Source organism: Ranitomeya imitator, chromosome 1, assembly GCF_032444005.1.
Source record: "Ranitomeya imitator isolate aRanImi1 chromosome 1, aRanImi1.pri, whole genome shotgun sequence".
Lineage (NCBI taxonomy): Eukaryota > Metazoa > Chordata > Amphibia > Anura > Dendrobatidae > Ranitomeya > Ranitomeya imitator.
Genome location: NC_091282.1, coordinates 431,741,181 through 431,768,296, shown reverse-complemented (window position 1 = coordinate 431,768,296; position 27,116 = coordinate 431,741,181). Strand labels below are relative to the sequence as shown.

At 41.9% G+C, this 27,116-nt stretch overlaps 1 protein-coding gene across 1 annotated transcript in view; it reads right to left on the bottom strand.

Moving 5' to 3' along the window:
• Positions 1-27,116, bottom strand: part of TRPM3 (transient receptor potential cation channel subfamily M member 3) — a 783,591-nt gene that overhangs the window by 181,107 nt on the left and 575,368 nt on the right. The window contains exons 16-17 of the mRNA XM_069763506.1: positions 16,643-16,871; positions 12,946-13,113 (exon numbers count right to left, since the gene is read on the bottom strand). Of these exons, the coding sequence (XP_069619607.1) occupies positions 12,946-13,113; positions 16,643-16,871 (397 nt within the window). The remainder of the gene's footprint in view (positions 1-12,945; positions 13,114-16,642; positions 16,872-27,116) is intronic.

Genomic DNA, 27,116 nt, shown 5'->3' with positions numbered 1-27,116 from the left:
GCCTGCAGCTGATGTATATTCCAACAAGATGCACTCTATTAGTTAGTGGAGGTGAAAATACCAGCTTATACCTTAGAGGACTTTGACTGACTACATATTACATAGCTTCAGGAAAAAAAGTAGTGACATTAGGACTCCCTCCTTTGATACCAGCTGTCATATGTCCACACAATCCCTAGTGATCATCTCTATACGTACCCTTGACTCACAGAATGATAGTAAATGACAAATTCAAAATGGTTCTACGTAGTTTGGTCCTGAAAAAGTGTTTGGTGCGAGCATGAACTGCTTAAAAACAAAAATACAAAATGACTACTTGCATCCGGGAACGACATCCTCTCTACAGCAGCACGGTCTACTTTGAAACACCAATGTGCTTTCTCTACTAAAAAATTCCAATTTGTCATCTCTTGCACACCTCCTGTGTCAGTGCACCGCTACTTACAAATGTTCAAACAATTACCCGGATTTTATGTTTTCAAATTAATATTTAGTGTAATTGATGTTAGAATTAAATAAGACTTCCTTTAGATGCAATTACATGGGTCATATACAGATGTATATGTAATTATAGCATAAGTCCCCGGATTGTCGTATGAACATGTGCACAATATACACTTTTTCTTCCCTGCAGTGATGATAAAGTGATTTAATCCTAAGGCCGATTTGATTTACTGTGTGAGCATTGGATTCGATCTGTCACGCCGCGTCCTAGTGTGTTTGTTTTCAGGACAACATTTCCTGTCTGTTTTGGTTTGCTGTGCTGTCGCCGATCAGTGCTGGATAATATTCATCATTACCTTGTAATTGAACAGTTTCAGAGTAAACATTGATTTCATTGCCTTCTATTTTTTCAATTTTACACTGAATGAAAATTCTGACAAGTATTATTCTACAGAAACGAGCTTTTCGTTTTGCTGAAAGGGGTCCATGCATTTCATTAATTCTAATTACTGCCTGACACATCTTTAGTTTTCCAGAATTTAAATTGTAAATCAGCCTGGAATTGCTTTTCGAGCACTGTCCTGATTTCCACTTTATTTGCCGTTTTTAATTGTTAGATTTAGTTTCAGTGTCATCTTGTTAGCTTTGGAAGAAAAACCTTAACAATGGCAGAGAACAATGAACTCCAGAACGAAAGCTGTAAAATTACTGTACATGGGGTACATTGTATTCAACTTTAAAGGGAATCTGTCACCTAATTTTGGTCCTATAAACTGCGGCCACCCCCATTAGGAGCTTATCTACAGCATTCTGTAATAACAGAAGCAAGGAGGATGATGACATCGTATGAAGATGGGAGGTGCCAGACCCGGACCTGCAACGCCCATCAGATCGGACCGCACCGGGCCACCCCCCAGGTGAGAATAATCTAACTTGTTTTTCTTATCTTTCCTGTTACATCGGGGGCTTAGCTACAGTACAGCATTACAGAATGCTATAGTTAAGCCCCTGATGGCGGTGGCCACAGTTTATAGGGCAAAAATTAGGTGATAGATCCCCTTTTAGGCTAAGTTCACACTAGGCGTTTTTGCAGTGTTTTTTTCTGCAGCAAACCCTGCACTCTTTGCAGAAAAGAAACAGCGTCAAAAATGCATGTTTATGCTGCATTTTTCATTATCCCAAAGTTCAGCTTAGCTCCCACCACACAAGCATGAACACAGGTCACTAATACAAGACATATGTTCATGACAAAATACGCACACAACTGTAACAGCTGAAGAAGGTGATTAGGTCTGGACTCTGAAGTAATTTACCTAAGCCACAGGCAGTGCATTGAGTTTGTAGGACACTGTTTGAGGCTATATGCACACGTTGCGGATTAGGCTTAGGAATTTCTGGTGCGGATTCTGCCTCTCCTGGCAGAAAACGCACCTGCGGATTTGTCACGTTTTTTGTGCGGTTCCGCAGCGTTTTTTGTGCATTTTTGCTGCGGTTTTCTTGCGGATTTGCTGCGTTTTTTACCCCTGCGGTTTTCTATAATGTAATGGGTACAAAAACGCTGCAGATTCACAAAAAAGAAGTGACATCCTACTTCTTTTAAACCGCATCGTTTCTGCAGAGGATTTTCCGCAAATTGTGCACAGCATTTTTTTTTCTCATTGATTTACGTTGTACTGTAAATCAATTGCGGGTCTGCAGCGTTTCTGCACCTCAAAAAACGCTGCGGATCCACAGAGAATCCGCAACGTGTGCACATAGCCTAACTTTCACACTTTGGTCAGCCATTGAGTTGATCAGGCACTGTGCAATCTCACACCCTGGTTGGCCAATGTTTACTGTTGTGAATTCTGCTTTTGGGTTCCCTACAGTGGTTGTAGGTGGTAATGCAGTTGTCCAGGAGTTGCAGTCATGGTCAGGTGTATCTGCTGATTGCAGTTCTGACTGGGGTATTTAGGTGTGCAGAATTCATTAGTCCTTGCCAGTTGGCCATGGTTCAGGGAGGTTTTGGATCTGTGTCTGGCTCCTCCTGCCTTGCTGCCAATTCAGCAAAGATAAGTGTTTTTTTTTTCCTGTGGCACACATGCTGTGTGCTTAATATTTTGTGCTATTCATTTGTTTTCTCTTGTCCAGCTTAGATTGTGTCAGTGTTTTCTCAGTCTTGTTGGATTCTCAGGAGTTGCAGATATACGCTCCACATCTTTAGTTAGATGGTGGAATTTTTTGTAACATCTGCTGTGGATATTTTTTGGAAGGGTTTTAATACTGACCGCTTAGTATTCTGTCCTATCTTTTCCTATTTAGCTAGAAGTGGCCTCTTTGCTAAATCCTGTTTCCTGCCTGCGTGTGTCTTTCCTCTACTACTCACAGTCAATATTTGTGGGGGGCTGCCTATCCTTTGGGGTTCTGCTCTGAGGCAAGGTAGAATTCCTACTTCCATCTATAGGGGTATTTAGTCCTCCAGCTGTGTCGAGGTGTCTAGGATTTGTTAGGCACACCCCACGGCTACTTCTAGTTGCGGTGTTAAGTTCAGGATTTGCGGTCAGTATAGTTTCCACCAACTCCAGAGAAAGTTCCATGCGGCTCCAAGGCCACCAGATCGTAACAGTTTACTTTGTACTCATCACTAATTTAATTAAACTGTACTAATCCAAACGGCCATCAAGACAAGTTGGTAAACTTGGAAAAATCTCAACAATAAATCGGTTTCATATACTGCTATACTTGCTTTTTTTCACTACCCACAATGTGTGAAAACGCTGAAAAAACGCTGAAAGTAGTGACATGCGCTATGTCCAAAAAAACCATGCAAGGCACAAAATACTTATGACAAAAAAAAAAACAATGTGTGTGTAAAAGATTTATGAAATCTCATAAGCTTTGCTGGTACTGCAAAACACAGCTGAAAATTAGCATAAAAAAACACAGTAAAAACACCTCGTGTGAACATAGCCTTACAGTCAACACAATATTTTGGTTTAGGCTACTTTCACACTAGCGTTTTTTTCAATACGTCGCAATGCGTTGTTTAGGGGAAAAAACGCATCCTGCAAAGTTGTCTGCAGGATGCGTTTTTGCTCCATAGACTAACATTAGCGATGCATTGCGATGCATTGACACACGTCGCAACCGTCGTGCGACGGTTGTGCCGTGTTGTGGCGGTCCGCCGGGAGCAAAAAGCGTTACATGTAACCCCCACCTCCACGCACCTCACAATGGGGCAGCGGATGCGCTGGAAAAATGCATCCGCTGCCCCCGTTGTGCGGCGCTTTCGCTGCTTGCGTCGGTGCGCCGCAACGTCGCATAGCGACGTGCAGTGCATGACGCAAGTGTGAAAGTAGCCTTAGGCTACTTTCACACTAGCGTCTTGTGACAGACGTCGCAATGCGTCGTTTTGGAGAAAAAACGCATCCTGCAAAGTTGCCCGCAGGATGCGTTTTTCTCCATAGACTTGCATTAGCGACGCATTGCGACGTATGGCCACACGTCGCATCCGTCGTGTGACGCATGCCTCGTGTTTTTGGCAGCCGCAACGCACAAAAAAAGATCAATGTAACTTTTTTTGTACGTCGGGTCCGCCATTTTAGACCACGCATGAGCGGCCGAAACTCTGCCCCCTCCTCCCCGGAACTCACAATGGGCAGCGGATGCATTGTAAAACTGCATCCGCTGCCCACGTTGTGCTACATCAACACACTGTCCGTCAGTACATCAGGCCGATGGTTTGCGACTGCCCATACCGACGGACTAGTGTGAAAGTAGCCTTACATGACACCAAATATATAAACAGGTGTGCACCAATATGTAGTCAAAAATGTATCAGTTGCTTCACGGCTGTATGTGAATATACCATTAAGGCCGGCTTCACACTCAGCGTATGAAAATACGGTCCGTAATTTACGGCCGTAATACACTGAAAAGTCCCGAAAATAGTGGTCCGTAGCTCCTCCGTAGGCAGGGTGTTTCAGCGTTTTTTGCGCATGGCATCCTCCGTATGTAATCCGTATGTCATCCGTACTGCGTGTTTTTATCGCAGGCTTGCAAAACCGACATACGGATATACAAGGGATCCATGTGTTAAAAAAAAAATATATATATATACTGTCTATATATATATATATATATATATCGGAAGACACATATATGTATATATATTATTATTTCATCCAGCGCGATATAGCAGAAAGCCGGTAATTCAATTACTGGCTTTTGCTTTCTCCTTCCTAAACCCGACATGATATGAGACCGGGTTTACATACAGTATTTAGCTTCATTTGCGGTGAGGCGCCCTCTGCTGGCTGTTCCTAGATCGTGGGAACTTTCCTAGAAAGCTCCCTGGCTCGAGATAATAAGAGGAGCCCTCTGCTGGTTGTCCTCATATGAACTCGAGCCAGGGAGCTTTCTAGGAAAGTTCCCACGATCTAGAAACAGCCAGCAGAGGGCGCCTCACCGCAAATGAAGCTAAATATAGGTCATTGACCTACTTTACCTTCATTCACTGGGTTTTTGCAGGCAGGAGTAGCGTTGCATTAGCAGAACTCCTGCCTGCAAAATATTTTAACCCCTTCAGATGGATTTACATCATTGGACCTTACAGATCCTCGGAAGGTATGTATATTCTTGGTTTATTATTATTTTTTTATTTACAGATCGAGGGTCTTCAGTGAGTGGATTGAGAGTAGAATAAATTAATACAATGACCTTTGTGTTTTTTTCATTAAATTAATTTTTAATAATGTGTGTGTGTTTTTTTTAACCCTTTACTAGTATTGGATTAATAATGGATAGGTGTCAGAATTGACGCCTCTCCATTATTAATTTGGCTTAATGTCACCTTACAATAGCAAGGTGGCATTAACCCTTCATTACCCCATATCCCACCGCTACACGGGAATGGGAAGAGAGTGGCCAAGTGCCAGAATAGGCGCATCTTCCAGATGTGCCTTTTCTGGGGTGGCTGGGGGCAGGTGTTTTTAGCCAGGGGGGGGGGGGGGGGCAATAACCATGGACCCTCTCCAGGCTATTAATATCTGCCCTCAGTCACTGGCTTTACTACTCTGGCGGAGAAAATTGTGCGGGAGCCCACGCCAATTTTTTCCGCCATTTAACCTCTTAATTTACTAGCTAGAACGGCCAAATTTTGCATAGACAAACTACTGACATTAGTAGTGTGGAATATGCAAAAAAAATGGGGATATGAGATGGTTTACTGTATGTAAACCATGTCTCAAATCATGTCGGGTTTTAGGAAGGAGAAAGCAAAAGTCGGTAATTGAATTACCGGCTTTAAAGCTGTCTAGCGCTGGAAGAAATATTAATATATATACATATATGTGTCTCAATGACATATATATATATATATATATATATATATATATATATATATATATATACCTATTCTATGTGTACACATTTATTCTACCTATTCTACTGTAAGCTGTCAGTGTGATTTTACTGTACACCGCACTGAATTGCCGGCTTTTCTCTCTAACACCGCTGCGTATTCCTCGCAAGTCACACTGCTGGTCCGTGTGTAATCCGTATTTTTGGGGCTTCCATAGACTTTCATTGACGTTTTATTTGCGCAATACGGTGACAAACGCAGCATGCTGCGATTTTCTACGGCCGTAGAAAGCCGTATAATACTGATCAGTTTAATACGGCAGATAGGAGCAGGGGCATAGAGAATAATTGTGCCGTATTTTTTGCGAGTTTTACGGACGTAGTTTCTGCGCTCTTACGTCCGTAAAACTCGCAAGTGTGAAGCCGGCCTAGTATTACTGTCACATGGTAGGCAGAGGGCCATGTTATTGATTTTGCATTGATGTACAGAAGAGTTATGTTGTGCAACTGGCTACATATATGTATTCTAAAGGTGTACCCGTATCAACAGATCATTAATATGATTGTTCATTGAGTCTCCCAAATATGAATTTGTCTGATTTGAAGTCAAACTTGAACCTGGCTAATCAAATTCTATCATCTATGACTTCATCTCTATTTCTGTTTTGCCATGTAACCCATTGATTATACAAATTTATTTAGGCTATGTGCACACGTTCAGGATTTCTCGCAGAAAATTCCTGAGAAAAACCGGACATTTTCTGCAAGAAATCCGCAAGAAATCTGCATGCGGTTTTGCTGCAGTTTTGCCGCGTTTTTGCCGCGTTTTTTTCCGGACACTTCCCAATGCATTTTGTCGTGGGAAATCCGTAAAAAAACCGCAAAATTAATGAACATGCTGCAGTTTTTACCACGATGCGGTTTTTTCGCGGAAAAAAACGCATCATGTGCACAAAACATGCGGAATTCATTCTAAATGATGGGATGCTTATTGTATGCATTTTGTTGCGGTTTTATAGCGTTTTTATCGGGAAAAACCACAAAAAAACGCGAAAAAAACACAACATGTGCACACAGCCTTAAGGTTTGGCATCTTCAAGGGTAACAGAATATTATCATGCACGACAGATGCCTACTTAGGATATAAAAGAAAAGTATCTTGTTGTGCCAGAGTGTTCCTAACTCCTGAATGGATGTAAAACAATATGGTCTACGGACCAGGTAACATACAGGGTCTGCAGTTTATATTTATACAATTTGAGTGGTCAAAGATGCGATTTAGAGATTAGCCCATTCCTGAAAGTTTTGGGAGTTGGGAGAACCTTCTGTAATTGTTAACCATGATTTGGGATCAATTGTATGCCATGTCACTGAGGCAGCCAATCACTGCTGTCACGTGCAATGGAAAGCAACAAGGGATCTCTGTGCCCAGCACAGGGAAGGGTAGGTGTAAAACATGAATATATTAGACTAGATGGTGACCCGATTCTAACACATCGGGTATTCTAGAATATGCATGTCCACGTAGTATATTGCCCAGCCACGTAGTATATTGCCCAGCCACGTAGTATATTACGCAGTCACGTAGTATATTGCCCAGCCACTTAGTATATTACTCAGCCACGTAGTATATTGCACAGCGATGGAGTATATAGCACAGAGCCATGTAGTATACAGACTTAAAATAAAAAAATAAACATATACTCACCCTCCGTTGAAGTCCTGGCCCTGTGGGCGGTGCACGTGGCAGCTTCCGGTCCCAGGGTTGGTATGGGCACAGGACCTGTGATGACGTCGCGGTCACATGACCGTGACGTCATGGCAGGTCATTCTCACAGGACCTGTGATGACGTCACGGTCACATGACCGTGACATCATGGCAGGTCCTTGTCGCATACCATCCTTGCCTCCGGAACCTGCCGCTTGCACGGAGCGGTCACCGGAGCGTCGCGAGGAGCATGAAAGGCGCCGGAAGGTGAGTATATGATGATTTTTTATTATTTTTATTATTTTTAACATTAGATCTTTTTACTATTGAGGCTGCATGGGCAGCCTCAATAGTAAAAAAATTGGTCACACAGGGTTAATAGCAGCGTTAATGGAGTGCGTTACACCGCGGCATAATGCGGTCCATTAGCACTGCCATTAACCCTGTGTGAGCGCTGACTGGAGGGGAGTACGGAGCAGGCACTGACTGCGGGGAGGAAGGAGCGGCCATGTTGCCACCAGACTGCACCCATCGCTGATTGGTCGTGGCAATGGTCGTGGGCGTTTTGCCACGACCAATCAGCAACTTGGATCCCATGACAGACAGAGGCCGCGACCAATGAATATCCGTGACAGACAGACAGACAGAAAGACAGACGGAAGTGACCCTTAGACAATTATATAGTAGATTATGTTTTACTATTTGGAGCAATTTTGACTTTTTTTAAGGATTGGAAAAACCACCTTCAGTTAGGATCAATCAAACAGGGCACAATATGGAATAATGCGCATTGTTATACACTGTAACTTACAAACATGTGGCACTCTCTGGCATCCATGTGCATGGTCAAGTATTACTTTAATTTGTCAAGTACTGTATGGTTCTCTGTGGGCACTGTTTGAAAGTACAATATGTGTAGTTTATTGGGTGCAATTAAGCACAGTATAGGACTGCAAACACACAATTTGCTTCTTTGTAGGTAGAATTTGGTACTTTATGTACAGTATATGGCCAACTACCAATTAAGTAAATCAGGTGATGTGCATCTCTGTAATGAGTGTTGTCTAATGACATCAAAACCCTATATAAGGTGTGCTTAATTATTAGGCAACTTCCTTTCCTTTGGCAAAATGGGTCAGAAGAGAGATTTGACGGACTCTGAAAAGTCCAAAATTGTGAGATGTCTTGCAGAGGGATGTAGCAGTCTTGAAACTGCCAAACTTTTGAAGCGTGATCACCGAACAATCAAGCGTTTCATGGCAAATAGCCAACAGTGTCGCAAGAAGGGTGTTGGGCAAAAAAGGTGCAAAATAACTGCCCAGGAATTGAGGAAAATCAAGCGTGAAGCTGCCAAGATGCCATTTGCCACCAGTTTTGCCATATTTCAGAGCTGCAACGTTACTGGAATAACAAAAAGCACAAGGTGTGCAATACTCAGGGACATGGCCAAGGTAAGGAAGGCTGAAAAACGAACCCCTTTGAACAAGAAAGACTGGGCCAAGAAATATCTTAAGACTGACTTTTAAGAGGTTTTATGGACATCTTTTTTGTGTGTGTGGACCAGATAAATACGTCTTATAGAACAGTGGTGCATAGGGTTTTCATTCCAATGTGATGTTTTCTTGCATACCTTTACTACTGTAATAAATAATTCTGAAAACCTTGTGAGATTTCTCTGGAACACTTGATGGGCCAGATGGATGGGTCAGAGGTTGGATCAGTAAAGGGCAGAGAGCTCCACTCCGACTCAGACACCAGCAAGGTGGAGGTGGGGTACTAGTATGGGCTAGTAACATCAAAGATGAACTTGTGAGACCTTTTCAGGTTGAGGATGGAGTGAAGCTCAACTCCCAGACCTACTGCTAGTTTCTGGAAGACAACTTCTTCAAGCAGTGGTACAGGAAGAATCGGTATCGTTCAAGAAAAACATGATTTTCATGCAGGACAATGCTCCATCACATGCCTCCAACTACTCCACAGCTTGGCTGGCCAGTAAAGGTCTCAAAGAAGAAAAAATAATGGCATGGCCCCCCTTGTTCACCTGATCTGAACCCCATAGAGAACCTGTGGTCCCTCATAAAATGTGAGATCTACAGGGAGGGAAAGCAGTACACCTCTCGGAACAGTGTCTGGGAGGCTGTGGTGGCTGCTGCACGCAATGTTGATCGTAAACAGATCAAGCAACTGACAGAATCTACGGATGGAAGGCTGTTGAGTGTCATCATAAAGAAAGGTGGCTATATTGGTCACTAATTTTTGGGGTTTTTGTTTTTTTCATGTCAGAAATGTTTATTTCTAAATTTTGTGCAGTTATATTGGTTTACCTGGTGAAAATAAGTGAGATGGGACACTATATTTGTTTTTTATTAAGTTGCCTGATAATTCTGCACAGTAATAGCTACCGGCACAAACAGATATCCTCCTAAGATAGCCAAATCTAAAAAAAAACCCACTCCAACTTCCAAAAATATTAAGCTTTGATATTTATGAGTCTTTTGGGTTGATTGAGAACATAGTTGTTGATCAGTAATAAAAATAATCCTCTAAAATACAACTTGATATTAATTCTGCACACAGTGTAGTACTATATGGACATTGGACAAAAACTTTTTAATGTGCGGGTATTGTTGTCACAATAAAAGAGATATTCTCAATTTAATCCTCTAAAATACAACTTGATAATAATTCTGCACACAGTGTAGTACTATATGGACATTGGACGACAACTTTTTAATGTGCGGGTATTATGGTCACAATTAAAGAGATATTCTCAATTTGACTCTCGAGCTCAGAGCTATGCTTCTCTTCACTTCTTAGTTTCTGGCAGGGTAGGCAGAGCTGTAGTATTAGTATAAAGTATTAGTATTATTATAAAGCTGAGCATAAGTTCTGCTGTAGCACATTAAGCTCTCAGTGATTTGTTCTGGAATGTACACTACTATTACTGTATTTACAGTGCACATAGGAATAGCAAGGCATTTAAACAATCACAGAGCTCAGGACAGTGAGAGCTGTGATTAGAAGAAGATAGTGCTGTAGATTGGTGATTTTGCAAGTAGAGATGCGCGAACCCGAACAGTAAAGTTCGGCGTCCGTACCGAACACCTACTGTTTGGGCATGGACACCAAACCCGGACTTCACCAGGAAGTCCGTGTTACTGTTTGGGTTTGGCCTTCCGAACACCGAGTTTTTGTTGCGCTGTCATGTGCATAACAGCACTGCAAACACTGCTTCTGATTGGCAGTAAAATCATTACCGCCGGTCAGACAGCTGTGGTTTCCGCGCTGTCAAATGATGGCATGAGCCCACAGCTGTGATCAGAGGTAAAAAGTTTACCTCCGGTCACTGGCGTCGGTTGATGAGACTACTGCTCCTATCAGCCTACACCTGCTGCCACTAATAACAGTGAGAGCAGGCAGCTGAAGGGAGCATTCATCAGCCGGTGTCTTAGGCTGGGTTCACACTGCGTTGTGTGAACCCGTTTAACGGACTACGTTACACCGTAGTCCGTTAATGCCGCCATTACAAGCAATGGCGAGCGCATCGCTACCGCACGCCCACAATGGGCGTGCGCTAGCGATGTGCCGTCATTGAGTGACGGACCCGAGACACCGCCTGCAGCATTTCCGGGTCCGTCACTGCTAGCGCGCCGCTAGCGCAGATGGAGCTAGCAGAAGCTCCATCTACGCTAGTGCTGTGCAAGCGCCGGCACTTGCGTTAGTGCAGTCCGTTTAACGGATATGTTGAACAGACTGCACTAACGTAGTGTGAGCCTAGCCTTATAATTATTAATTCTCAAAAAAAATAGGCCAGACAAAACTGACAGCGGGGGGCTGCAACCCTCAGCTGTCATCATTAGAGGTGTCCCCATGCTGTTTTTTTTAATTATTTAGATAATTTTAAAACATGATTTGGGGTCCCCCATTTTTGACAACCAGCCTTGCTGAAGCAGACAGCTGGAGGCTGGAATTCTCAGGCTGGTAAGGGGCATGATTGATAAAAACATCCAAACTTTTTTAACTGTTCAGCCGAATCCGGTGGACCCCAACATCCAGGGGTACGTCCATCTCTATTTGCAAGATTTATAATATCAGCTTGTCAGGAGCTAAGAGGGAGAGGGAGGGATATAAGCAGGTAACTGCTGTATAGAAATATATAGGCTGGAGATCGGTGGCTGGTATGTTTTTTGAGTAAATTGCTCTCTTGGAATGTAACTACTGCAGACACTCAGCCAAGGGTCTAGGCAGACACTAATGGTGGGGCTCCATGGGAAACAGCTGTGCACTCTTAAAGATAAAAGCTCTCATTGCATCTGAATGACAGCAGATAGAAAAAAGCAAGTCAATTGCAAACTTGCTTATTTCAATGTTGTCTAATTAATTAAAGTAATCTAATAATTTGAGAACTCCCCTTTAAGTTTTATTTAGTGTATGAAGTTATGTAAATATTCTACAGAACTCATATTAAGTGTTCATTCACAGGAAGGTAATTTTCAACATTTACAAATGCCAGGGTTTCATTTATGTGACAACTGCTAATGTTATGGTATATGCTGATGTTCTCATCAAGCTTTCTATAAAATATCACACTCTATTTTGCAAAAGTAATAATATAACCTAGTTCTCATATGATGAAGAATGGAAAAGATAAGGATGTAATGAATCGATTAATATCACCAGAACACCAAGGATGGGAGTGAAGGAATGATACATGGAATTAAGGCAGTTATCCATCCTGCTCACCCTCTGGTCTTCCAAGTACTTACAGCATCTAATTTTGTCTTGAAGTCCACCATTCTTCCTTGAATTGTTTCCTCAGGTGGGCGATTCCACACCCTCACCACTCCCTGCATAAAAAAGGTGTGTTTTAAACTGCCCGTCCCTTCAAGTGATACTTAATCTCCTTCCTGTAGATCTTGAAATGATATAAACACCTTGACTTAAATAAAAATGTATTTTTCCCTAGAGGAAATGTTGAACAAAAGGGTTACGTAAAACCTTGACCAGGGGTATGATCGACCATAGGAAAAGCATACAAAATGTATAAAAATTGGTGGTCGGGAAATAGTAGAACATTTACAAACCATTTCTCCTGGTAAATTATTCCGTTGTAAAAAATGTGCAAAATATATAATTCCGAGTTCAAATTTCTTGAATGTTATAAAACGCAATTTCGATGCATAAAGGGGAATAGGTTCAAGACACAGACAGTAAAGGATCCATCATTAGAAGCATACAAGACAATTTGCTTTGAAAAGGGTTTCAGTAGACTCCAACAAATTTAAGGAGAGAAGTGAAGGACTGAGCAGGATGGGTAAGTGTGAATGGGATGGGACATGGAGGTAAAATGGTAGAATAAGTGAGTAGCAAACTTTATTTTGAATACCATTCTATTAAATGTCTAGAGAAGATGAACCCTAAAAACGTGTTTGCTTTTAATGGCGTTTTCATACCGTCAGCTCCATGTCATCATCTTCTTTGTCTTTCACTGTCTTGTCTGGCTCTTCCACTTCTTTCTCCTGAAGATCTATTTCATTTGCCTGGGACATGTATGGCATCTCATCTTTGTTCTTAAACTCTAGACTAAGAATTGAAGGAGGTAGCAGAATTCCTAAAATCACCTAAGTAAGGAAGAATGAAAAATGAAAATAATAAGGAAAGAGACATTGACCAAGTTTCTACAGTTGTAACCCTTTCATGTTAAAAGACAGTTCATCTTGTGTTGGGGGCAAGATCTTGCATCACTTATTAGTATATGAGATCTGTGTGATCAGACCTGTCCACCGGGATCCTCCAAAAGAAAACCAAACATGAGAAAACTGCTTTCTATTGATGAGCGGACTCCTGGAAGTTCAGGTTCCTTTTGTTCATTCGAACTTTAGTCCAAAGTTTGGTTCGGGTGCCAGAACTGGACACCAATTTGAACCTGAAAAAAATGATGAAGGACAGCATCCAATCCAGGTGAAAAAAACTTCTTTTATTGTGCCAAGTGCAACGTTTCAACCATCAAAGGTCTTTTTCAACCTTTGATGGTTGAAACGTTGCACTTGGCACAATAAAAGAAGTTTTTTTCACCTGGATTGGATGCTGTCCTTCATCATTTTTTTGGGTATGTACACTTCCACTTTGGTCCGTGGGACTAGGACGGGCATCCCATTGCCAGTTGTGCTGTCAGCTACTCTCTGAATACCAATTTGAACCTGATCCCAGAAATCAATGGGGACCCGAACATTGGGTGCACTCATCTCTAATGCTTTTCTATTGGAGGAGGCTGATAGACACTTGTTCGCCTGCTCCTCCATCAGCATCCATTCTATGGCCTGGAGAGCTGTGCAGTCTGTGAGGAAAGCTGCACTAACAGGAGCAGGAGGAGAACCTGTCATGCCTGTATAATATAAGTGTGTCAAAATCATGTCCTCACACATCTGGTAAAATAATGATAATTCCGTTACCCCATTCTGCAGCCAGCAGCAATCAGCAAGTACAGTGGTGACAGGAGGCAAATGGTGCAAAATGTTTAATAGCAAAAATGATCTTTAGCCCCAAATACCTGCATTTAAGTAAGAACGTTTTTTTTTTCCCACAAAAGTGGACAACCCCTTTAAGTAAGTGACACAAAATCATGTCCTCAACACATTCGTTAAGATCAATATAAAGTAGACATCCCCTTTATGGTATACACTAGCTAACTTTGTTGGGCAATAATATTACAAAGATATAAATTAAAAAGATGAGAATTTCATTGATCTGCAGTTTTCTTTATGATTAAAGGGGAGGATTCACAAGTCTGCCGTCAAACAGAGTGACAACAGCCTTGTAATTCTAGACCAGACAACCCCTTTAAGCAGGGATATAAATCCAGGTAGTGCAGTGATTGCCACACTTGGGCCATGATGCCAGAGGATAGCCAACTGCCTCGATGCCGCAGAAGAAAACAACAGAACTGTAACTGGTTCATAAATTTAAATATTCATCTAATGAGCGAAAAAGGAAAGATGGAAAATTGTGTAATTGTGTACAATGTAGTAACTGGCAAGAACAGCAATAGCTTTGTTAGTGTTTGTCATTTATCACTGTAGATCAAGGCAGCTCAGGAATGGATACATGGAGTAGTAAGACAAAAGAAGAATGATTAATTCTATCCAGTTAGAGGCAAAACAAAGAACTCTTTTTAGGGAATCTATCGCCAGGCTTTTACCACCTAATCCGAGAGTAACATAATGTAGAGACAGAGACCCTGATTCCAGTGATATATCAGTTACTGGGCTGCTTGATGCCGCACAAAGAAAATTACTGTTTTATGAGCAGGAGATTATCACTAAAGGACTAGAAATCCAGCTGCCATGAAGTCCATCATATTCATGAACGCTGTAAAACCCCAGCCCACCACTAATTCGCAGTTTTCTGCCTATGCACAGTTTACACAGAAACCTGCCAATAAGTGGTGTGGATGGTTTAATAAAGAGTTCCGGGTTCAGAGAGCAGGTAGATCTGCAGCAGAGAAAACAATAATTTTATCAAAACTGCAGCAAGCAGCACAGTAAATGGCACATCGCTGGAATCAGGATCTCTGCCTCTACGTTATGCTGCTCTCAGATATTTAGCAAAAACCTGGTGACAAATTCTGCTTAAGGCGACCACAAAAGATTACAGTAAAATGGCCTTCTGCAGGGGCGGTCCCTTCATATGAGATGTATATGATGAAAATACAAGTGGTCACAAGAAATCCGGTTTGGTTAAATTGGGTGGGCTTCTCAAAAAGGCGGTCTTTTGGAGAGGTTTCACTATGTTTCATCAGTTATTTATTACTGCTGCTCTTCTACTCATGATCAAGCAGCTGTCCTCTCTAAGATCTTGCTCACCACTAGTTGCCTTTACTTGCTTCTTTACTTCTGCGATGTGTAGAAAGACCATCCTTATTATCTGAATCACTCTTGTACCACTTTGGTTCTTTTTGTGTTATGCTCTAGACACTGCTTTATCCATAATGCCTTTCCAGAAATGAGGAAAAGCAGAACTCCAAGTACCACTGAGATGATAAAATCAAAGGGGTAGTTCCCATAATTATGATGTATCATCTATCCACAGTCTAAGTTGGCCCATTCCTCCATGCGGATATCTTGTGATTGGATAACTTGCACAACTGGTGGCTGACAACTTTTTTACCCACTGTTTGTACACGACCACATATTTCATTGGCTACAGGACTAATAAAAATATCCTGTATTTGACTATATCCATCCGTCCCATAGAGAATGAATGACGCACAAGTAGCCTTGGGTCGATTCCGAGGGGACAGTACAAGACTCCTGTTCTCCTGAGCAGTGGTAGCTCCAATAGTGGGACTCTCGGCAATCACACACTTATTACTATCCTGCTTATAGGTGATAAGTTAGACAACCATCTTACTATGGGAAGTGTACATTTCTACTATTATATTTATTATATTGCATTTAGTTGTATACTTAAAGGGGTTGTCCACTACTCGAACAACCCCTTCTGTTATGTCACGTGATCCCTGCGGCCAATCATTGGTGGCGTCAATCACCTCTCCTATGGACGTAATTGACCAGAGAGAAGAGTAAAGCCACCGCTTATTGGCAGCAGAGATTGCCTTACATAACAATGCCACGCAAGCCCTGGGAAAGCCCGTGCTGACACTGCTAGAAAGGCACCAGCAACAGAGGTGAGTATAAGTGTGTTATTATTTTACTGAGGGCAAACAAAGATTCCGAAGGGCTTGTCAGAGTAATAACCAACCCCTTTAATAGTTATACAACTTTGTGTAATAACACATAGAGACTACCAAATACCAAGTACTAAGACAAATCTAGAATTGTTTCCTTATGGGGAATACATGTACAGATGTTTGGTTTTCTACCTTTCCATGTCCTAAAGAGAGCTGTCAAGTAAATGAATGTTTTTAAAGTTACATAAGGCAGGGGTGTCAAACTGCATTCCTCGAGGGCTGCAAACAGGTCATGTTTTCAGGATTTCCTTGTACTGCACAGGTGATAATTTAATCACCAACTCATTATTTGTGTAGGTGATTAAATTATCACCTGTGCAGTGCAAGGAAATCCTGAAAACATGACCAGTTTGCAGCCCTCGAGGAATGCAGTTTGACACCCCTGACATAAGGAATCTAACCTTAAGACCAGAATTCTTCCGCATCCGGAGTCTGCCCATCCACATGTCTGTGAGAAGCATTTGGCTGCATGTGTGTGCAATGAAGTCCCGATGCTTGGCTGCCACCGCAAGCTGCAGGCACGTGGCGTTGCTCCAATTCTTTAGCTCGTAGGTCAGCAGTTTCATCGCCAGCTGCTCGTCCTGCTTGTATGACTGGTCCAATAACTCCACCGCCAGCTGCCCAAACTCCCTGAAACACAATGGCCTCCTTTACTAATTACAGCTAATCGCATCCGACCTTTTGTACAGAGCGAGATGTACAGGGTGCAAAGAAAACACATTAGAAGAAGGAACAAGAGAATAAATCCGTCCAGGATTAGCGTGTAGCCAAAACAGCAAATAGAATAAATATTAATATAGCTGAAGACATACAATGCCATGAAAGTATTTGCCCCTTGAATAATTATGAACTTATCATAAATATTTCAGATCCTCAAACAAAATGTAATAGAAGGCAAAGATAGCCTATATAATCGGGAAGTACTACTTCCCAAAGACAAATAGTCTGATTAGCCGGTAGTGAAGACTGCAGTCATAAAAAAACATGAAGACCGCTGTCAACTAGTGATGAGCGATCGTGCTAAGATAAGGTGTTATCTGAGCATGCCCGGGTGTTATTCGAGTATTGTGGGAGCTCGGATATTATGTCTGAGTCCGCTGGCTGCTATTAGACAGCCGTAACACATGTGGGGATTGGCTGTTTGTTAGGCAATCCCTACACGTGTTGCGTCTGTCTAATAGCCACGAATCATGCAGCCGGGGGACTCAGACATAATATCCGAGCTCCCACAATACTCGGATAACACCTTATCCGAGCACGTTCGCTAATCACTACTGTCAACCCAAACACTAGATGGAATAATAGAACTGTTATTATCAACATATGTATAATATAGTGTAAACATTCAAAGGTGTTTGTTATGGTCGACCCAACCCAATATGGGGCATCTCAAACCATATCGGGTCCCCACATTGTTCATATATCATGTGCAGCTTCTCTGGCATGTGCCATCACTATCCATTATCGTAAAAAACAGATTTATGGGAACAGTCACAACTCAGGCGAAAGGGCAGAGTACTTTTTGATTTGCCTAAAAGATCGTCAGTTTTGACAGCACATCATCCTGTGTAAACAGGGCCTATGCTGTCGAGAACATTGGGGCCTATGTCGACTCAATGATGTATTGCAGGTTGCTCTGTTCGCATCTGAAGCATGTGTGTCTACCAGATTCATCTAGACTGGCTTTCCTGCTGGAGTAGAGGTTCCTGATTCATTCAGACGTGCACGGCTCTTAATGAATCAGGAGTGTCTTACGAGTGGCCTGCGCCTGCACCTCACCACAAATCTTACATTAGGTACAGGCTGGAGTAAGATTCATGGCATAAGAAACATCGATGCCCATTTGACATACAGGGTTGTCACACTCCCACTTTGTTGGAGCTGGCAAAAATGGCATGAGAACGCCAAAAGTCGCAACATTTTAGCACAGCCTCACTTTGTACCAAAATTTTGCGAGAGCTAGATATACAGCTTTGGCAAAAACTAAGAGACCACCGCAAAAGTGTCAGTTTGTCTGATTTTTCTCTTTATAGGTATATTTTTTAGCAATATGTAAATTATTATTTTATTCTATAAACTACTGCCAACATGTCTCCAAGTTCCAAGCAATACATTTTGTATTTATTTCCTGAAAATGAGAAATGGTCAAAATATCAAAAAAATGCATTGCTTGCAAACCTCAAATAATGCAAAAAAAAACAAGTTCATAATCATTTAGAAACAACAATAGTATTATTTTAACTCAGGAAGATTTCAGAAATCAATATTTTGTGAAATAACCATGATTTTTAATCACAGCTTTCATGAGTCTTGACATGCTTTCCACCAGTCTTTCACACTGCTTTTGGGTGACCTTATGCCACTCCAGGTACAAACATGTAAGCAGTTCTTTGTTTGATGGCTTGTTGTGACTATACATCATCCTCTCAATTACATTCCAGAGGTTTTCAATGGTGTTCAGGTCTGGAGATTGGGCTGGCCATGACAGGGATTTGATGTGGTGGTCCTTCATTCACACCTTGATTGACCTAGCTGTGTGGCATGGCGCATTCTCCTGCTGGTAAAAACCAGACCTCAGAGTTGCCTGAGCAGAAGGAATCAACTGTTTTTCCAGGATAACCTTGTATGCGGCTTGATTCATACGTCCTTCGCAAAGAACAACCTGCCCAATTCCAGCCTTGCTGAAGCATCCCCAGATCATCACCGATCCTCCACCAAATTTCACAATGGGTGCAAGACACTGAGGCTTGTACACCTCTCCAGGTCTCCCTCTAGCCATTAGACGACCAGGGGTTGGGCAATGCAGAAAACTAGACTCATCAGAGAAGATTACCTTACTCCAATCCTCTATGCTCCAATCCTTATGGTCTTTGGCAAACTTCAGCCTGGCTTTCCTTTGCTTCTCAATGATGAAAGGCTTTTTCCTAGCTTTACATGGCTTCAGTCCTGCCTCTTGTTACGAACTGTTCTTACCGTGCACTTCACCCCAGCTGCCATTTGTGATTCCTTTTGTAAGTCACTTGATGTCATCCTGCGGTTGCTGAGAGACATTCGAATAAGATGACGGTCATCCCAGTCAGTGGAGAGTCGTTTTCGCCTTCTGCCGGTCTGTAGCTTTGTTGTCTCCAATGTCTGCTGCTTGACCTTGTTGTAATGGACTGCCTTCTTAGAAATTTTAAGGATGGAGGCAAAATGATGCTCAATGTGTCATTCTGCTAGTAAAGCCAGAACTAAGTCCTTCTTTTCCTCACTCAAGACTTTTCTTTTCAACTCCTTTGGCATGGTTAAAAGTTATTTTTCCATTCCTATTACTTTTGGGATATTACTAGCACTTGTTTTGCCATCCAGCTTGTCCCATTTCAAGAGGATTGTGAACACCACAGCAGTGTTTTTTATACTTTCCTTCGAAAATGACACTGGAATGGAATGGCTGTCAGACATGTAGAGAAGCTGATTTTTATAAATCTGTGCAGTGGTCTCTTAATTTTTGCCAGAGCTGTAGAATGTAAAGAAAGCTACAGCACCTCATATATAGTATCAATAACATCATGCCCCATATACAATGAGAACTACAACCCTCCCAAATACAGAGCCAGCCACATGTGCCCCAACAAATATATTAAGTGTAGTCCCTGAAAAATATCTCCCCTTGTAAAATGTGCAGCATCATGTGCCCTATATTCATTGCAGTCTACTGCTTCATATTTACAAAATCCAATTCATTGAGTAAATCCATCAACCTGCAGTACATTGTGACCATGACCATATATTTTTTAGTCAGAAGTTATACTTTCTCTTCCACAGCAACAAGCAAGTGAGGGCCACAATTTCCCTGTAATAATGTACACAATGGCCATTTATACAGTTTGTGTGGGTTGAAGAAAGATCCCCAGTAATTGTTAATTCCTCAAAGAGTTATACTCATGTTACTTTAGTTAGCATGAAAATAATCATGTTTGCAATTTACTTGCATTTTCTATATGTTGTGAGAGTTTTAGTCTTATATAGTGTACAGTTTATTGCCAAGGAGATCGACCACCAAAGGCCTATTCAAGTGTGGGTCATTCCAGGCTGAGGAGTTAACTCATGAGATCCCTGTCAGCCCACTGATTTCTCTACACCAGTTAGTTGCTCACTTCCATTCCCATCCCTTTCAGATCCTTAGTTGCTTTTATCAGTCCTGCAAAATCACTGGCTCAAAGCCTACACATTAGTTTTCCTAATCACTGCTGGCTTGTTCAAATGCACTGTTTTCTCTATATGCAATTGTTGTAATTTTAAATTTTTTTATTTGCTGATATGAGGGAGAAATATAAAAAAAGTGTATGTTTTCAAGTTCTTCAAAATATTTTTTAAGACCACAATGCACCACTAAAATACTTTTTTAATTGTGTTCCCCTTTCTGTAGAAATAATTTCTATGTATGGGACACATGTTTTATAGGGGCAGGGCGAGAAAAGAGATATCTATGGGATAATTATTATATAGTATTAAAATTATGTCACTTAACTGTTCCTGCTCACTGCTGGGACTCGGCTATCACATGGGACTGGGGGAAGACACTTGAGTGCTATGTATACAGCAATTAGGGGAAGACGGAGTTAGTAAATAACCACCTCTGTAGGAAGCATGCTTACTCTGCCATGATGTTCTAAAATAGAATTGAAGAGTAGTGTGCCCCTATGTGGTTGAGCGTGAAGGTCTATGACAGCCGTTTCTTTGCTCTTGCAACTGCAAGATGTCCATACAGCTGCTTATTCCACAACGTCATAGTAGAGCAATATGTCCTGCATGTCTCTGACGGAGCCCCACTTCTGCAGCTTTACAGTCTTATTACAGCTACTTACCCTCCTACATCATTACAAAGTTATACGTATATGTCATGATGGACCAAATGTTTTATCTCTTGCTGCAAAAAGTCATTCACTGTCTCGCCTGGCAGTTTCAGTGGTACTTGGCTATGTACTCTCTCCATCATATACTTGAGCCTTGACCCCATGGACTTCTGAGCTAGAGGATTGGGACTGTGGAACAGTGGTAAAAAATATTCCAGTTTGCCATAGTCATACTGTCTTGTCCAGCCTCCAGTGTACTGTCAGAGAAGGTATTAAATGTGGCAAGTAATTTTGTCATTACCAAAAGGACAAGCTTGCCTTCCATAAGTGAGGAAAACTTTACATTTCTCAATATGAATCAAGTATATAGACTTTTCTACACTGTTCTACTGCCACCACTGTCAAAATCCACTGCCCAACCAGGCTTCTGTCCATCATGTTAGATTTTTGCTGTACTACTGGCACTATACATCTGAACATCCCCATAACTATCCCTTCATATTCTATATGGTGCGGAATCTGATGCAGCCACTGCCCCTTCATATAGATAGCCACACACATCCTACCCATCCAATGTCTTCTATAGCTGTAAAGTTCTGGTGCTGTCAAGGCTGCCTGTGATGGCCCTACACAGCTGGACATCTCCATGTCAGTCCCATCATATCCTATACTGTGCAGTCGCTGCTACTGCCACTGACAATAGCCAGCCACACACATCTCCTTCTGGTCCAAAGAATTTTATAGCTATACTCTACCATTGATGGTAAACCTTTCCTGTTCAGAATAAATGAACCTAAAACAGCTTCCAAAAAAGGGATATTTTATGACAGCTTGCTAAAAAGTCATTGCTTCTTCATTTACTAAGCAGCAAACCTGGGGCAGATCCAAAATTACAGATAATTTTTGAATGAGTTCTAAAATAAAAGTCATTGATTTCTACCAACGGCAAACCTGTTAATAATTAGGTAGTGGAGTCCATAAAGTGGTACAATGGCAACTGCACCATCAACAACTTGATGAGGTAGGAATTGTGTCATCATACGATCAGTGATGAGTATCTAACGGTGCGACAGTGAAGGAAAAGTAGTTGGAGTATCACAAGTGGTAGTTGAGTATGATGATTGCACTGACCAGGTAAGATTTGAAAATGCAGCTTTGCTACTAGATAGATGAGAGAGAGGAGACATAAGAGGACATCTTGAGCTTTGCTCACATTGTTGGCCAGCTTACTTTTCTTAAATCACAAACTGATGTTGCTTTATCTCCATCAGGAGAATGGTAGCCCTAAGTCTATTTGAGCCTGGACTATTCAATCAGCAAAACTGATTCAATTATACAGTTAGGTCCATATATATTTGGACGGAGACAACATTTTTCTAATTTTGGTTATAGACATTACCACAATGAATTTTAAACAAAACAATTCAGATGCGGTTGAAGTTCATACTTTCAGCTTTCATTTGAGGGTATCCACATTAAAATTGGATAGAGGGTTTAGGAGTTTCAGCTCCTTAACATGTGCCACCCTGTTTTGACCAAAAGTATTTGGACAATTGACTCCAAGGCTAATTCATGGACAGGTGTGGGCAATCCCTTCGTTATGTCATTCTCAATTAAGCAGATAAAAGGCCTGGAGTTGATTTGAGGTGTGGTGCTTGCATTTGGAACGTTTTGCTGTGAAGTAAACATGCTGTCAAAGGAGCTCTCCATGCAGGTGAAACAAGCCATCCATAAGCTGCGAAAACAGAAAAAACCCATCCAAGAAATTGCTACAATATTAGGAGTGGCAAAATCTACAGTTTGGTACATCCTGAGAAAGAAAGAAAGCACTGGTGAACTCATCAATTGAAAAAGACCTGGGCGCCCACAGAAGACAACAGTGGTGGATATAATAATAATAATAATAATAATTTTTATTTATATAGCGCCAACATATTCCGCAGCGCTTTACAAATTATAGAGGGGACTTGTACATACAATAGACATTACAGCATAACAGAAATACAGTTCAAAACAGATATCAAGAGGAGTGAGGGCCCTGCTCGTAAGCTTACAAACTATGAGGAAAAGGGGAGACACGAGAGGTGGATGGTAACAATTGCTATAGTTATTCGGACCAGCCATAGTGTAAGGCTTGGGTGTTCATGTAAAGCTGCATGAACCAGTTAATTAATTTTTTTTTTTTTTTTTTAATATAGGCCACACAGGGATCGTTAGGTTAATGCATTGAGGCGGTAGGCCAGTCTGAACAAATGAGTTTTTAGGGCACGCTTAAAACTGTGGGGATTGGGGATTAATCGTATTATCCTAGGTAGTGCATTCCAAAGAATCGGCGCAGCACGTGTAAAGTCTTGGAGACGGGAGTGGGAGGTTCTGATTATTGAGGATGCTAACCTGAGGTCATCAGCGGAGCGGAGGGCACGGGTAGGGTGGTAGACTGAGACCAGAGAGGAGATGTAGGGTGGTGCTGAGCCATGGAGTGCTTTGTGGATGAGGGTAGTAGTTTTGTACTGGATTCTTGAGTGGATGGGTAACCAGTGTAATGACTGGCACAAGGTAGAGGCATCGGTGTAACGGTTGGTGAGGAATATGATCCTGGCAGCAGCATTCAGGACAGATTGGAGCGGGGAGAGTTTGGTAAGAGGGAGGCCGATTAGTAGAGAGTTACAATAGTCCAGACGAGAATGAATAAGTGAAACAGTAAGAGTTTTTGCAGAGTCGAAAGTAAGAAAAGGGCGAATTCTAGAAATGTTTTTGAGATGCAGGTAAGAAGAGCGAGCCAGTGATCGGATGTGGGGGGTGAATGAAAGGTCAGAATCAAGGATGACCCCAAGGCAGCGGGCATGTTGCTTTGGAGTAATGGTGGAACCGCAAACGGAGATGGCAATGTCAGGCAAAGGTAGGTTAGTAGAGGGAGAAAACACGAGGAGTTCAGTTTTTGACAGGTTTAGTTTCAGATAGAGGGAGGACATGATGCTAGAGACAGCGGTAAGACAATCACTGGTGTTTTCTAATAAGGCAGGCGTGAGATCAGGAGAAGAAGTGTATAGTTGGGTGTCGTCAGCATAGAGATGGTACTGGAAGCCAAATCTACTGATTGTTTGTCCAATAGGGGCAGTATACAAAGAGAAGAGGAGGGGGCCTAGGACTGATCCTTGAGGAACCCCAACAGTAAGGGGAAGGTGAGAGGAGGAGGAACCAGCGAAACATACAGTGAAGGATCGGTCAGAGAGATAGGAGGAGAACCAGGAGAGAACGGTGTCCTTGAGGCCGATGGAGCGGAGCATAGTGAGGAGGAGCTGATGATCCACAGTATCAAATGCTGCAGAGAGATCCAAGAGAATTAGCATGGAGTAGTGACCATTAGATTTAGCTGTTAGTAGGTCATTAGAGACTTTAGTGAGGGCAGTTTCAGTAGAGTGTAAAGAGCGGAAACCAGATTGAAGAGGGTCGAGAAGAGAGTTATCTGAGAGATAGCGGGTAAGACGGGAGTGGACCAGGCGTTCGAGGAGTTTAGAGATGAAGGGAAGATTAGAGACAGGTCTATAATTAGCGGCACAGTTTTGGTGGATGATCGCAGAATAATCTCCATGGTGAAGAGAAACCCCTTCACAACAGCCAACCAAGTGAACAACACTCTCCAGGAGGTCGGCGTATCAATATCCAAATCTACCATAAAGAGAAGACTGCATGAAAGTAAATACAGAGGGTTCACTGCACGGTGCAGGCCACTCATAAGCATCAAGAATAAAAAGGCTAGACTGGACTTTGCTAAAAAACATCTTAAAAAGCCAGCACAGTTCTGAAGAACATTCTTTGGACAGATGAAACCAAGATCAACCTCTACCAGAATGATGGAAAGAAAAAAGTATGGCGAAGGCGTGGTACAGCTCATGATCCAAAGCATACCACATCATCTGTAAAACACGGCGGAGGCAGTGTGATGGCTTGGGCATGCATGGCTGCCAGTGGCACTGGGTCACTAGTGTGTATTGACACTAGTGGACAATGACCCAAAACATAAAGCCAAAGCAACCCAGGAGTTTATTAAAGCAAAGAAGTGGAATATTCTTGAATGGCCAAGTCAGTCACCTGATCTCAACCCAATTGAGCATGCATTTCACTTGCTAAAGACTATACTTCAGACAGAAAGGCCACAAACAAACAGCAACTGAAAACCACCACAGTGAAGGCCTGGCAGAGCATCAAAAAGGAGGAAACACAGCGTCTGGTGATTTCCATGAGTTCAAGACTTCAGGCAGTCATTGCCAACAAAGGGTTTTCAACCAAGTACTAAAACTGAACATTTTATTTAAAATTATTAAATCTGTCCAATTACTTTTGGTCCATTTAAAAACAGGGTGGCACATGTTAAGGAGCTGAAACTCCTAAACTCTTCTTACAATTTTAATGTGGATACCCTCAAATGAAAGCTGAAAGTCTGAACTTCAACTGCATCTAAATTGTTTTGATTAAAATTCATTGCGGTAATGTCTATAACCAAATTATAAAAATGTTGTCTCTGTCCAAATATATATGGACCTAACTGTATCTCTAAATCGCATCCTCCATCATATCTCTATTGCTGACAGACATCCTCTCATACCTGTTGCATTTTCTGTCTCAGCTTTCATCCAGGGTATGGCTAGACCCTTCTGATTGACTAAGGTATATTATGTAATGTGATAATGGCAAGGTTTTATGGGGAAGCCTTATCAAGCTAATGCAATCTTCTACATTGTGTAAAATGGCAGCAGGTGTTATTTTGGTTATTTGTGAGGAAATAAATCTTAAATTGCTCATATTCTCTGGAACAGGTGAATTTTCCACAATTCAACAAACATTCAATTTGGCTCGAATCGGTGGGCTCATCTGTAATATTTGAGATTAAAAGATGACCGTAGGAATATAATTCTAGAGGACGAAGAGCAAGGAGAGATATTAAACAAGTTCACCAGTATGCCAGATATCATTCAGCTAAGCAGTAATCAAGGTTCCCATGCGTAATCACAAACATAACATAAAACCATGTATGACTATGTCACAGCAAATGAAATAAACAGTATTCACACGTGTATTTATGGAGATGAGCTTAGTAACTGATAAACAACTGTATGCTATCTTCTAAGGGTGCTTTCACACAGCATTTAGTCACCCGTTCAGTGGCTCCATCGGGGCTTACATCCAAACCTCTCCTAACGGAGCCACTGAACGGGTGTGTAAAAGCACCCTAAGACTGTTGATACAAGGTCAGTATTTCAAAAGTAAAAGATGAATCCATTCAATGTCCTATTCTCCAAGCAAACAGAAACCACTGATGGAATTAAGGCTACGTTCACATTTGCGTTGCGTCGGGCGCAACCGCGGCGACGCATGCGTCATGCGCCCCTACATTTAACATGGGGGGCGCATGGACATGCGTTGTGCTGTGTTTTGCGACGCATGCGTTTTTTTCTGCCGCAAGCGTAGGGCGCAGAGGACGCAGCAAGTTGCATTTCTTTTGCCTCCAAAATTCGGCAAAAAAGGACGCATGCGTTGCAAAACGCTGCGTTTTAGCGTGCGTTTTGTTGCGTTTTTGTTTGCGTTGTGCGTTGCGTCTCCGACGCAACATCGCACAACGCAAATGTGAACGTAGCCTAAGTAAGCCTAAGTACACATTACCGTCAGGGCTGGGCGAGCACTAAAATGCTTGGATGCTCGTTACTCGAATCAAGTAATTCCTAATGCTCGGATGCTCATTTCCAGTAACGAGTATAATGGGAGTAAATGGGAAATTTGAACCTTTTTTGTGCCAGACCCTAGAAGAAGGTCTGGGGGGCAGTGAAAATATTGAAATGGATGGGAAAAGTGCTGAATGGAAGGGGAACAGCATGGGGAAGACCCCTGGAAGCATCTCTGACTCTAAGATTGCTGCTGATACAATGGTGTCACACTTTTACTCCACTTTAAGGACTGACAAAAACATTCAAAATTGAAGAGAACTTAAAAGCCTTGTGTTTAAGGTTAAATTTAAAAGGATTTAAAAAAAGAAATAATTTAA